The 13,545-nt window shown below is 44.0% G+C and overlaps 1 protein-coding gene across 1 annotated transcript in view; it reads left to right on the top strand.

Moving 5' to 3' along the window:
• Positions 1–13,545, top strand: part of LOC142582747 (histone-lysine N-methyltransferase 2B-like) — a 98,114-nt gene that overhangs the window by 22,720 nt on the left and 61,849 nt on the right. The window contains exons 7-11 of the mRNA XM_075692762.1: positions 1,508–2,363; positions 6,036–6,083; positions 7,860–8,403; positions 10,788–10,898; positions 12,869–12,979. Of these exons, the coding sequence (XP_075548877.1) occupies positions 1,508–2,363; positions 6,036–6,083; positions 7,860–8,403; positions 10,788–10,898; positions 12,869–12,979 (1,670 nt within the window). The remainder of the gene's footprint in view (positions 1–1,507; positions 2,364–6,035; positions 6,084–7,859; positions 8,404–10,787; positions 10,899–12,868; positions 12,980–13,545) is intronic.

The raw sequence follows: 13,545 nt of genomic DNA, 5'->3' as shown, positions 1-13,545 counted from the left end.
AGCTTGGGCGTATGAAATGGACTTTTGCCATGCCAACATGGGCGGCTCAATATTGTGCCTGCGAGGGAGGGTGGAAAGTGGGGCGGAAGCGTGCAGTCTTTTGTGCGTGAATCATGGCGGTGGGAACGAGAGGGAGATAGTTTCTACTCTGGTGGCTACTGTTAACGGTGTGGCCACATGGGTGCTGTATCTTGAAGGCAAGCTGCAATGTGGACAAAGTGCGTGCCCGCGTAGGCCTCATCTTTCAAGGGATCTGCGATGGGGATTGAGTGTGCCCAGTGCCTGCAGCTTCATATGCGCTGTGCTTTCGACATTTAGTTCTCATTCAAGCGAGAGACAGCACGAACGTCAATTCGCTCGCTGTTGCTTCTGCGATTCCTCATTCCAACGTTTTGACAGCGACTTTCCGAGGGCATCGAGCAAGATGTGTTTGTGTTTACCTGTGCACACGTGACACGGTGTTTGTTAATTTAGTTAGTAGACTAATTTTAACAACTTTATATGGCCATAAGAACTGCTATCCTTAATTTGCGTAGCTGTCTACTGATTTGCTATTGCAATTGATGCTTTGTCTTTCGGGCGAAACTGCAACTTGTGTGTTTGTTTGGTTTCTTTTTTTTTTTTTTTTTTGCTTTGGACGTTCGTCACTCACTCTCTGCAATAATGTTGTTACACATCGCCACCAAAGTTTCGGAAGTGAAGTGTTTAGGATGTTACAGGCTTTGGATAAAGCGGACATTTTTTGTCGAATTATCAGGATCCATTGTAATGAGAGTCGACTGTATTGTGTTTATGACACCGATGTTTCTGCGGTTCAGGTTTTATAAAGTGTTGAATTATTTTTACAATAATAGCTGGTGTCCGAATCTAAGCCCCTGCGGTGGCTCCCTCTGTGTAATGCCATCTGATCTCAAAGGCCATGCTTTTGCTGGCTGCATATGCCAGGCTTCTTTTTTTTAGCCAAGCCAAGCTAAGTGGTAGGATACGCCAGTAGTGCTATTATTGCAGTGCTGGCACCAATTCATAGCACAATTCGTTGATAGCATTTTGTACCTCACAGCACCATAGAACTCGGTGTACTAACATGCAAGCTCCTGCGTGCACAACAGCCCTTATGTGTGCTGTGATGCATTGAACAGCTCTGCCGCTCCACTTGTTAGCATGGGCTTTCTTCCTAATATGCACAGAATACAGCGCAAAAGCCTAATAATATACGAACTGCAATTTAAGCAATAATGTACTCCATAACAGCTGACTTCCATAATCTCGTATAGTTACTACATGCGAAATACAAGGTTTCACTGCCAAGCCACTTACTGGTTTTTAAACTTTTTTTATGCAAATTTCAAATAATAGTTCCTACTTAAATTGCAAACAGTGTGCTGGATTTTATGACTATAAATTGTGGTCATTTCATTTCCATCAACGTCTCACAACACATTCTGGTCAGTTGCCAGTCCCTTTAAGCATGTGAACAACTTTACACTACTTTGCTGCTACTTTGCAGAAGAAGACTCGTCACCCGAGGTGCCTGAGCGGAACCGGCGGAAGGACGACAGCAAGAAGAGGGACGACAGTGGGGGCAGGAAGCGGGATGAGGGAGGCCGAAGGAGGGACCATGAGAGGAGAGGCGGCGGCAGTGCACCGGGGAGGGATGACGAGCAGCACCATCCACCGCCACACGAGAGGTCACGTCGTGGCAAGGACCACAACTACAGGACGGACCACCACCACCGAGACCAGCATCACCAGCAGCGGCAACGGCAGCAGAGTCAAGACGAGGAGCATCAGCACCAGCACCACCGGCAGCAGCATGGACAAGAGCAGAAAGATAGCAGCACTGATGGCCAGCAGGAGGAAGGTCAGCAGCAGCGAAGAAGTGCAAGAAGTGCCAGTGGTGAGAGCAAAGTTGGCCGGGAGGGTAAGCAAGGAGCGGAGGAGGCCAAAGAAGTCTTGGGGACACCGGAGACAAAAAAGAGGAAAGCGGAGGCCAACGAAACGGGTGTGGAAAGCCCAGGGATTGAGCAGCTCGATCAGTTGGTGAGGCAGGTGAAACAGGAGAACATCAGCGATGAAGTGGGTGTGCCAAATACGCAGCCATCGAGGACGGAATCGCCTGATGTTGCAGAGGAAAAGGAGCATCTTTCGGAGGCACCAGTGGAGGATCTTGCATCAAACAAGGGTGAAGAAGAACAAGGAGAGGTGCCAGTGGAGACGTCGGGCTCCGGTAGGGCACTGCGGCGCAAGGCAGATAGGTTCCGAGTGCCCGTAAGCAAGATTCTTCATGTAAGGGTTCGCAAAGGCCGCTGCAACCAGTGTGCAGGCTGTCTGGCAGAGGACTGTGGCAAATGCGTCTGTTGCCGGTCAGTATCTACTGTGGCTTTCCTTCCTTCTTTTTCTTATTTTTTCAATGCACTTCTACTGTTGTGATGAGCTTGGCTAACTCACTCTTCCTGCCTTTCCTATCTCATCTCTCTCTCTCCCTTCTTGTACTGTAAAAAAGCTGTGAGACGAAGCGTTCATGTCTTTCACACCCTATTCCTAGGTACTTTACACACTACAGGATGTGGCTTACATGCTTATTTGGTACATGTCATTATGTGTGTGACCTAATGCTGCTCATATATCTTTCAGGAAAATATGAAGCCAGTGCTATACTGTGGCAGCTAAGATACTTGTGCTTTTGCGTGAAATTACCTGTACAGTCGACTTCTGTTAGTTTGACCGTAATGGGACCAACGAAATTGGTTGTATTTGAGTCGAGTTAAACAAGAGGCAGAAAAAAACGAAAACACACTGCTAATTCGTTTGGCAGCATTTGCCCCTATTCCATCAACCCCCAAATTTAACGTGCACCCAATTTCTTAACAAGAAAAACGTTGCATGGCTACAATTCCAGTGGAAAAAAAAGAAAAGAAGAAAATAAATCAGTGAAGTTTGCTTTTCGAGAATACAACTTTATTTAATTTCTATTGTCATCACTTTTAACACCCTCTACAAAAAACAGCAATGTCTCGTCCTCTGTACAGTCTATAGTCTGTGTATGATATTCTGCATTTATGAAACAACTCCGCAACAGTCTCAAGTGGGATGGTTGCCCACGCCTAGACTTTGCTACTTCGTACCGCGATGCATGTGATTCTCCGGAACGCCAAAACTCTGGATGCGAATAGTTGTCACTAGCTTAACATGTAAAATAACATTGTTTTTATGCGCTTTCCTAATCAGACTGAAAGCAGAGCGTTTTTGTTGCCATGCTATGTGCAAACTCACTCTGGCGCCATGCATGGTGGCCATCTTGTGATAGCAATGGGAATGACGCTGTCTAGGCTGGCGACCTGCTGGTTCTTGCTTTAGAATCTTCCTGAAGAAGGCCAAAAATAGGCATCTTCAATGGGAGATGGCAGGTGTTTGACGCATTCGCTATATAAGTGCTGCCAAGACAGATGCTGCCGCTATTGGCGTCATCACTGTGGTCATCGTTGGGGTTGGGTACGTGCATGTTGACCAGCAAAGTTAGAATTATCTGGCAAACGCCAATTTCAGGATCGAAATAATGAAAGTTTGGTCCCATAAATATGTATGGGCTCTTGCCGGGATGTTCGGTCAAGACCGAATTAACTGGTGTTGAATAAATGGAAGTCTACTGTATTTCATTTTGCAACGTTAGTTTGAGTTATAGTTGGTGTTGTGTTATAAATATGTTGACTCAGTGTCTTAATCTTTGAACATAATTTGCACCAGCTTACAGAGCAGACGGAGGCTTCGAATCCGTAATGAGATCATGAAAAAGATCTATTTTAGAGTTAGCTTTAGTTCTGCATTTGCAGCCCTTCTATTTCTTAAGACGAAGCTTTAGCTCGGGTGCTCTTATCTAAATACATGTAAAAGGAGAATTAGTTTTTCTTGGAAACCACCGTACCAAATTTGACGAGGTTTGTTGCATTTAAAAAAATTTCAAATCTAGTGACTGTTGGATTCGAATTTGAATTAGGTCGTCAATTGTTTATTAATCAATGGCAAAAATCACATTTTCAGAAAATGAAACTATCAAGTTTGCAACTCTGTAACTTGGCAGTGAGAAACGATATCACAGTTCTGTGAGTTGCATCTAATAGTACATTAAAGCGGACAAAATTGATATGTCACACATGATGCTCAAAAAATTTTGTAATATGGAAATACAGCTTCTGCAGAAACTTTGTACACAATGTAACAAATTCTTGTAAGATGTGAATTGACATTGATTCTTTCCATTTTGAATGATCTAATGGATGCCATTTACAGAACTGCGATATCTCTTTTTGATGCAAAGCTATTATTTTATAAGCTTCGTGTGTCTATTTTTTCAAACTTCCAATTTTTTTAAAACCATTTTCGTAAAGTTCAGGTCCTAAATTGAAATTCCGCTTCCAACAGTCACTAGAATTTAACTTTCTCTCTCAAGTGCAACAAATTTCATTAAGATCGGTCCAGGGGTTATCTCAGAAAAGCGTTTTTCCGTTTTACATGTATCTGATTAGGCCGCATCAAAGTTGGGCCCAAGCTAAAGCTTCCTCTTAAGTTCGGTTGCTGGAAACATGTGCTAAATTGTATGAAAAAGTACTTGTGCTGGCGCAGAGGTCTTATAAGATCCTTGTTTGAGTCCTTCGTTGCTTTATAATGCAATGTCGTCCTTCAACAAATAATGAACTAACCACAAGCAGACACTGCCAAAATTGGCACTGGTGTCAGAACATCAAGGTGTGCTTTGCCACCTGTTTATCATTTTTGTGTAGTCTCCAACTTTCCAAGCTGCTGTTCACAGTAAGAGTCATCTACTTAGTATTCCGGAAGTGCGATCTAGGAACATAACCAAATACTTCTCATTTGTGCCTCGTTCAATGTTTTTTTGCTGCTGCCCGTAGTTATTTTTTCGTAATTGTAAGTGCACTTGTTTATGCCTGATGCAGCCTCCCCCCCTTTCCCTTCACCTCTCTTGACTGTCCAGACCCATCAATGGGCTTTCGTATTCAGTGATGGTATAACGGCGATTGTGATGCTATTAGCTGGATATGTATTGCGGACTGAGACAGGAAATGGTGAAGAGGGGTGTTGCAGAGACAAATTCATGCTGCAGAACAGACATGTCCTCCCTAGAGCAGCAGTGCAGGCTTTTTGGTGTTGCACAACAGAGAACTAGCGGTATTGCTAAAAGCTACAGGGACAGAAGAACAAAGGGGAGACATGCACCGCTATGAGAACGGCGTATTGCACTGGATGCATAGGCTACAGTACTGTCGCGATGAGACCCCGTGTCCCAAGAACGCAGTCAGGACGCTGTCTTTCGGGTGATCGAGGAGAGCCCCTTTTATTCAGCTAACGACTCTTGTATAGGCTCCGCGCATCACGTGATCCACCATGCAGACACAGACGCTGTTGGCGCCGCCTCTCACGTGTGGCATCGCGCGTACATAACAGAACACATAACTGATTTCAACACAAGTATGACCAGGATCACAAGAAACATATAGAAAGGGGCCCGTTGCACGAAAAATGAAGTCAACTAGAGCAGCAGTGTGGGCTTGTTGGTGTTGCATGCCAGAGAACTAGTGACAGTGAATTGTGCCTTTTGGCACTGCCGGCTAGCTCTCTGTCATGCATTACCAACCAGCCCAAATTGCTGCTCTGGTTGACTTTATTTTTCGTGCAACGAGCCCAGTTTTATATGTTGCTCATGGTCCTGGTCATAATGTGGCCTACATTGCCAGTGGAGTGTGCTGTCTTCGTAGTGCTCTGTGTGTCTCCCTCGTTCTTCTGTCCTTGTGTCTTTTAGCACAACCGCTATTTCTCTGTCATGTTTTGTCTAATTAAATTTTTAAAATTTTTTTGGGCAGCCAAGTCATCTCATGGCATAAAAATGCCAAAACGTGGATGTATGCTATGTGAATGTGCCTGTGGGATGAAGTACTTTGAAGTGTTGACCTTTGTCATTAGTAAAGATACATCTTTGGGTTCCTGTACAAAAAGCACCTTTATGTTGTGATCATTCACAGGGACAAGAAGAAATTTGGTGGAAAGAACCTTCTGAAACAGGCATGCTTGTGAGTACTCTTTGCTTCCCTTTCTGTTCCGTTGTCGAGTTCACAAATGTAAGTCAAAATCTGCAGCCGATGGCTGTGTTCCAATTCTCATCCCATCTCCACGGAGACGAGAAGACTGTTCTAATTGGCTGAAGCAGTTGAATGGACAAGCAGGTTCGACTGCTACGAGAAGCATTACAGTCACTGGCTGTTTTAATGGCAGTAGTGCATTCTTAAGTGTCGGAAGACTGCTCTCTTACACTATCTTAAAATGTGTATTTTACTTATGGTGATTGACTGGCAAGTAGTTGAAATGAAAATGTCTTTCTGTTTCAGCGTGTGGTATACCTATAAGATGGGTTAGTGCCACTTAGACCGAGTGCACTTTATCATTAGTGTTATTTGCAGGCTGTCACGTGGAAAGGTCTAGTGATACTTGCTCTAGAATGCACTTACTGGTAAGTGCATTTGTTTAATTCGCTGTTTACTTTAAATAGCAGAAGCTTTAAAAATAACTGAAAAATTCTTTAAGAAACAAAAAGAGGCCAGAACTAACTCCGAAACTTTTTTTTTGTTGTTGTGTGTGTAGGATTTCAAATGTTGTAAGCATCCTGGTGCTGTTTGCAATGGAAACCTTGGAAACCGTAATTCTTCTTGTGCCACTCGAAGGTGTCTCATATCTTTAGGCACTGAATCCACTGTCAGCACCTCACTTCGTAATGCACAGTCTGCTGCTCAGGTGTTGGATGCAGTGCTGTCTTGTGTTTGCTAGTAACGATTGATCATGTTGCTATTTTGTAAGTTACTGCGAGCTCGCTTCCCTCTCCTTTTTTCCCTCTGATTGTGTGGGAAGGCGGAACTCATGAAGCCCCTATATTTGTTGTCTTGCCTTCCTTGGCTTTCACTCGCACCTAAAGCACACAGTGCTTGATAGGATGTTACCCGCCATGGTTGCTCAGTGGCTATGGTGTTGGGCTGCTGAGCACGAGGTTGCGGGATCGAATCCCGACCACGGCGGCCGCATTTCGATGCGGGCGAAATGCGAAAGCACCCGTGCATTTAGATTTAGGTGCAAGTCAAAGAACCCCAGGTGGTTGAAATTTCCAGAGTCCTCCACTACGGCAGGCCTCATAATCAGAAAGTGGTTTTGGCACTTAAAACCCCATAATTTATTATTATTTTTTTTATAGCATGTTATCGCACTTAGACTTCATGCGGAACATGATGCAGCTCCATTTTGGTGGTCGCTCTTGTTGCGCGGTGCTTGATTTGAGAAGTGCGTTTGCAAGCAGTTGCTTGTAATTAAATAATTTGACCATCTGCGTCCGTGGAGGTTTCCATTTATTGTCTGGGCATTCTTTTGCGGCGACAGTGAAGGTTTGTGATATTGTAATCGCATACAAACAGACTTCATTATATTGGGGTTCTAAATGCATGGTGTTCTAGGGACAAGAGGTTATGAAAAGTTAAATACTTTGTTATATCGAAAATTTCGGTATATTGAAGTTCATTGAAGTTTACACGTAAATAGGTTCGGATCTGCAATGCTTTCCATGTAATAATTATGTCGTTTTTGTGGTATGTGAGCATTATATATAATATATAAGGCTTAACGTTACATTGAATAGCATGATACATTCCTATATCCTACTTTCGTATGTTGTACTGTATTTTTTGGTCGCAAATGCAAGCAGTAAAAGAAGTCTGTGCAGTCTTAGTTGCGTTAGCTGCTGTGTATGAAACGGGAATAAAGGGAGGATCTGAACAGGAACTTGAAGTGCAGTTACTCTTTCCCAGGCAAAGGCGCTGCTCGAACTTGTCCCTGAAGTCGTGGAACCGTCCTGCACCGCGCGAAGCGAGTGAGGCAGAGTTGGCATCAGAGCAGAGTCAGAGGAGCCCCTTGGAGTCGTGCAAAATCGAGGCGGAAGCTGGCAACAAGCCGGCGACCAAGACGAGAACGAGGAGGAAGCCAAAGAGGATGCTGCCGCCACCAAAGCCAGTGCAGAGGTACCGGCCCAAGCTGGACAAGTACAAGCGGCTGCTGAGGCAGAAGGAGAAAGCCGGTGGGAAAGTGAAGACGCCAGGAAGTCGGCTTGCCAAGAAAAAGCCCACACGAAAGCCCCCGGTAGCCAAGTGCAAGACCGAGACGCCCTTTGGAGGAGAGGCCGAAGAGTTGAGAAGCGCCAAAGAGGGTGGTCCCTCGGCCGGTTGTGTCACCGCCGATCAGGAGACTGCAAGCCTGGGCAGCTGGGAGAACAGCAATGGCAGCTCCAGTACTGCCACCAGCAGCACTGGTGGCAGCAACAGCGCGGCTGCTAAGGAGGCCAGGCTGCAGGCAAAGGTATACTGCCTACTGGATTTGTTTTGTGGCAGGTGCGATACGCACCCTGCAGTCGCGAGTTATGACTGTGTTCTGAAGGCCTCCAAATTTATGTTATCTTTCTGGAAACATGGCGCAGAACTTGCTGAAATAAATTTTGGACTTGTGACATGAATATTGAAGTCACGTGAGACCGCTTGTCATAAATACAAAAGTTAATTATGTAATTATGGATATTGACCTCTTTTAAAGGAGGTGTTATATTGGGAAAAGAACCTAAATAGTTGCTACAAGTGGATGTGTTCGTTATTATTGAATGAAGGGCCTCTGAAGCAAAGAAAAATGCCAATAGCAGGGATACAGAGTAACACATCGAACTTTTCGTCACACCTAGTAGCGCACCTCATAAAATATATTTGTTTTGTATGAACGAGTAGAAGGGAAACGAAGGGGCTCGATTTTTGTTAATCCCAACCATATAAACCCTACAGGCAATGAAGCCAAGGAAAGCATAGGGGTAATTAGCTGTGGTCGATGTTAAAATGTAGAAAATAACGAAGAAAAGGGAAAATGAAAGTGGACGAAAAGGTAACTAGTCGCCGGTGGGAGACGAACCCGCAACCTTCGCATTATGCTTGCATGCATTTCCAGTTGTGCTACGGCAACGGCCATCAATCCGTCGACTATCTTGGATATTTATTTGTACTAGATCTAGCTCTAGGTGTGTTAGCCAGCAACACTCAGGGGTATGGGGTACGTATATGGAACTTCTTCTTCTTCTTCTTCTTTTTTTTTTTTTTTTTTTTTTGCTCGATGGCACCACGTAACACATGAACTTAGGAGAGCAGGCACGTAGCTAAATAAGCCCTCTTATACCGTTCATACTAAAGTGACTTTGACATTGTTTTTGGATAGCAGACAGTTATGTTTACATTCATTGCTGTGTTTTAGAATGTTTTTCCTGTTGCAGCTCATTGGGACATTCAAGAGTAACTTACGTTTCCATATGGAGGCACCATTACTGAAAGGGATACTTTATGTCACCAATTATTTGCAGTGTAGCGAAAGCTACGGGTCACATCAGACAGCCAGAAAAAAAAAAAAAGAATACATGAGAAGGGCTCATCCACTGTTCGCCTCTGATTGTCCTCCGTGCATTGGTGACCAAATGGAAGCCTCATACTAGTAGACTAAATGTGAATAGTGCAAAAGCAGCAGTGCAAACAGCAAAAGTAGGGTGCTGACTTCCAACTGACAGTGTTATTGACAATTATGCAATACATATCTTGTTTTGCACAGGCATATATATTGCATACATGTCAATAAAATCATCAGTTGGAAGTCAGCACTCAACGCATCTCGTTTTCATCCCTGTGCTGCTGTTGCGCTGTTCACATTTAGTAGGGATTACCAATTAGCTGAGTCAGCCACTTTACTAAATTCACGCTAGGATTAGTAGCACTCAATATTCGAAACATTCTTCTTTCTTTAGAACACGCGGCTGGCTCTTGTTACTGACTGGCTTACATGATCTCTAGCCTTCACTGTACTGCGCTGAATTGGTAAGCCAGAGCATAGGTGGGGGTTGCTCACACCTATTGGAATGCACAACATAGCACTACTTGCCCTGCGTTGTTATGCTTTCGGGCTATAGGTTCCTTGTGGCAAATTTCAGAGGAGGAGCTATTTTGAATTCTTGAACGAAGGCCTGGATCATGCTTGAATTCCGTGTTTCCAAATCTTCCAGAGGAAATTTTGTAACAGATCGTTGCAAAAGTAGTTAGTTTCAGCCAGCATGTAATGTCTGCTTAGTTCATGCGTTATCAACCTTCTGGTTGGATTGCTTGCACCGAAGGGGATGAAAGTAGGCAATCCACTGCAAAGTAGGTAAATTGATTTGAAACAAAAAGCTTGAAAACAAATTCTCTGCTGCAGAACAGAAAAAACTTGCTCTGGATTGATCACTGGAATGAATCTTTTGGTGTCACTGCCGAGTAGACACTTGAGGCAAGACAAAGCGGGCAGTTTTTTACTTTGTGTAGCTTTTATCAGGGAACTATTCTATCTATATTGGCATATTTGTGGAATCGGGGCCTCATATTTAAACAAGCAATGTCTCCCCCTCTCCCCATCCCTCATGACATTCATAACAGACCATTCGATAGTTAGAATTGATTTGAAAAGATATTGCATTACTGGCTTATTTGGAGGAGCTGAAAACCAGTCTGCTAAATCTTTCTACCAAGTCTGGAAATTCGGGACCAACTTATATCCTTTGTTTCCCATCCCTTGTACTTGCCGAGTGTCTTCTTTTTACATCTCGGAAGCATTGTGATAGAGATTGTACAACTTCGAAAATATGGTCATCGCTTACTTGAGACCCACTCTCCTTGCCTGTCCTCCAGATGTATGCCCCTCTAGTGCCCAAGGTTGTTGACCACCCACTGTCTTCTCGGCAGCTGAGCAAGAAGTCTGTGGGGCATGGAAACCAGCCCCTGGTTCAGGCCTTATTGTGGGTAAGCACTTCCTGACATTCTGGGGCACTGCGTGACTTCCGTACAGATAAGTTGCCGATCAGTCAGTGCACGAAAGTTATGATGTCCCACAAAGCCACCTGTAGCATGGCATGCTCTACACGCGCCACAATAATTCAATGCTGCGAGGGCTGATGCTGTCAGTGCCTTGCTGCACTGATGTGTAGTACAGTTGGCGTTAAAAGTTTACAGCAGACCCCAGGATTTGTGGAAACGTTGAATTTCTTAACAGTTTGTGAACGCAGGTGATAGAACCGTGTAACATTATGTTGTTTGCATGTCACTTGCACAGGTTTCAAATCCAAATGTTAGGCTGTGTGCCCACAGTGTGGAAATATTCAGGTTTTGCTTAGGTCCTCTTGTATATAACCTTGTGCTGCTAACAGTACACCCTGTCACACAAAAGCAAAGGCCAAGCCTGCCATAGCCGGCAGACTTTGCTTTTATTTCCTGATGGGGCATGCTAAGGTGGTCGAATAGCACATGCGCACCATTGGGTTCATATGGCTGTGGCATTCTGTTGCTGAGCGCAAGGTTTGTGCTGGCCTAATCAAATGCACCAGCTTGCCGTGACTTCATTGATGTTGAGTACGTCTGTTTGGCCTTAATTAATGTGTTATTGGTAAAGGTGGACTGCACTGTATGTTAAAGGAGCCAAAAATTGAACAATTTTACTCCATCACAACAGCATCCCGAATACGAGAAAGCACTTTGAAATCTGTTGTCACCCTGATGTACCGGCGCTGCAGTTACGGCACAAAATGGAGAAATAATGGGAGTCTCCTCTTCATTTTCTTAGTAATCCGCATGTTACTGCGAAATTAACAAATTTATTAAATGAATCAGCTTTATTAGTCCCAACTGATTTAGTGCTTCTCCTTAGTGTCCCTTTTTAATCTGCCTTTTTCGTGTACCAGTTTATGAGAACTTGCCCTCTTCAATAATGTTGGAACAAACTTATTTATAGTGACATTTTTTTCCCCCAATTCTCTTTAAGCACCTTATGAAAGAGTTTTTTTTTTTCAGATGCATTTATTGCTTACGTGTGTATTTACTGCCTTGCCTTTTTCCTCTGAAATGTATACGTCTGTATACCCCGATTTTAAATATAAATAGAATGTAAATAAATAACCAAATAAATAAATCACTGAATGAATACCTGTGTCAATGCAAGCCTGTCGCGGTAACCTGGTGACTATATCTTTGCACTAGTGTGGTCAATGTTTTAGGTTCAATCCTGACTGTGGTGGCCACATATCGATAGGGGCAAAATGCAAATGTAGTTAATTTAAGTGCACATTAAAGAGCCCACTTGGTCAAAATTAATCCTGAGCTCCCTCACTACCAACTGCCTTGTGGCTTGGCTTGGCATTGTGGCTTGGCATGTGAAACCCCAGCATTTATGAAATGAAAAATCTGAGGACACCTAAGCACTTCTTATGAGTTGTGAATGTGAAAGCATTAATGTCCAATTGAACGCTGCTGAGCAGTCCTTCGAGTTTTGCACTGCGAGTAATGTTTGTGTTAATGCTCGTTCCGCCCGCTGTGTATTGGAAGAGTTGATGGTAAGGGTGGATTTCACTGCCTACCTATTCGCTTGTTTGTGGTGTATTGGTATGGGCAGCCACGTTTCGCTACTGCTGAGGTTGGGGCTGACTACAATGTAGATGCTTCAGATTCCATAGCTGTACGGGCTGCCTGAGCCAGCAAGCAGCAGCAACAACTTGTGGTGCCAACACCGCATGCCACGAGCGTGCGAGGTATACACGTGACATGGCGTTGCAGCTTGTGGAAATTTAGGTGCCGTTCCGCTACTGCAGACATCTCCACCTTTTTCACTCAAAAGGCCATTTGATGCTTTCACATCAATAAATAAATTTCTCTCCTCTTGACTGTCTGCCTCCCTTCTGCCTTGTACTCACATCGCCTGTGTGGTGTGGTGTTGTTTACAGGACGAGTATGAGCGGTCAAAACTTATCTCATCGGGGTTCCCGCTGGTGTCGGCGAAGCAGTTCGCAGTGCAGGCAGTCTGCTTTCTCTGTGGAAGTGCCGGAGAGGAAGAGGTGCGGTTTGCGTTTTTTCTGCTTTCATTGCTTCACATTTGTTGGGCTTCCCGTTGCTCGAGAAAATAGCGGCAATGTCAGTCACTGGCGTGGTGGCAGTTGACAAGTGTGGGGTCACTCGCATTTATATTGTCAATAAGAAGTGCGCTCTGTGCTCTGGGCATTCTGTAGTTCTCATCATGCATCCGCCTCGGTTTTTCACAATTTCTTTTAAACGATTAAGTTAGAGCAAAAAAAACAATTGAAGGATGTTCTAATTAATCTGTATTTTCTTAATTGGCTTAAAATTAGATGAACATACCTGCCAACATTTACGACTGTATTGCAGAATGCCCAATTTTTCGAGTTTGTTTTATGTAGGATCATTGTACCGACAACACTAATTTTACAATTTTCATTTGTGTCCAGTTTATAGCAGAATTTAAAAGAATATGAACACAGTCCCTGAGCTGTTTTTCGGGGCCTTACTTTCGGACTCACTCAATTATTTGAGCTTACTTGCAGCAGCGCCACCCGCTCATTGAACCAATGTACAACTGCAAGTAAAATTCAGCCAGTGCTGTATG

This window comes from Dermacentor variabilis, chromosome 5 (assembly GCF_050947875.1).
Source record: "Dermacentor variabilis isolate Ectoservices chromosome 5, ASM5094787v1, whole genome shotgun sequence".
Lineage (NCBI taxonomy): Eukaryota > Metazoa > Arthropoda > Arachnida > Ixodida > Ixodidae > Dermacentor > Dermacentor variabilis.
The sequence above is the reverse complement of the archived record's forward strand: the minus strand, read 5'-3'. Positions and strand labels throughout refer to the sequence as shown.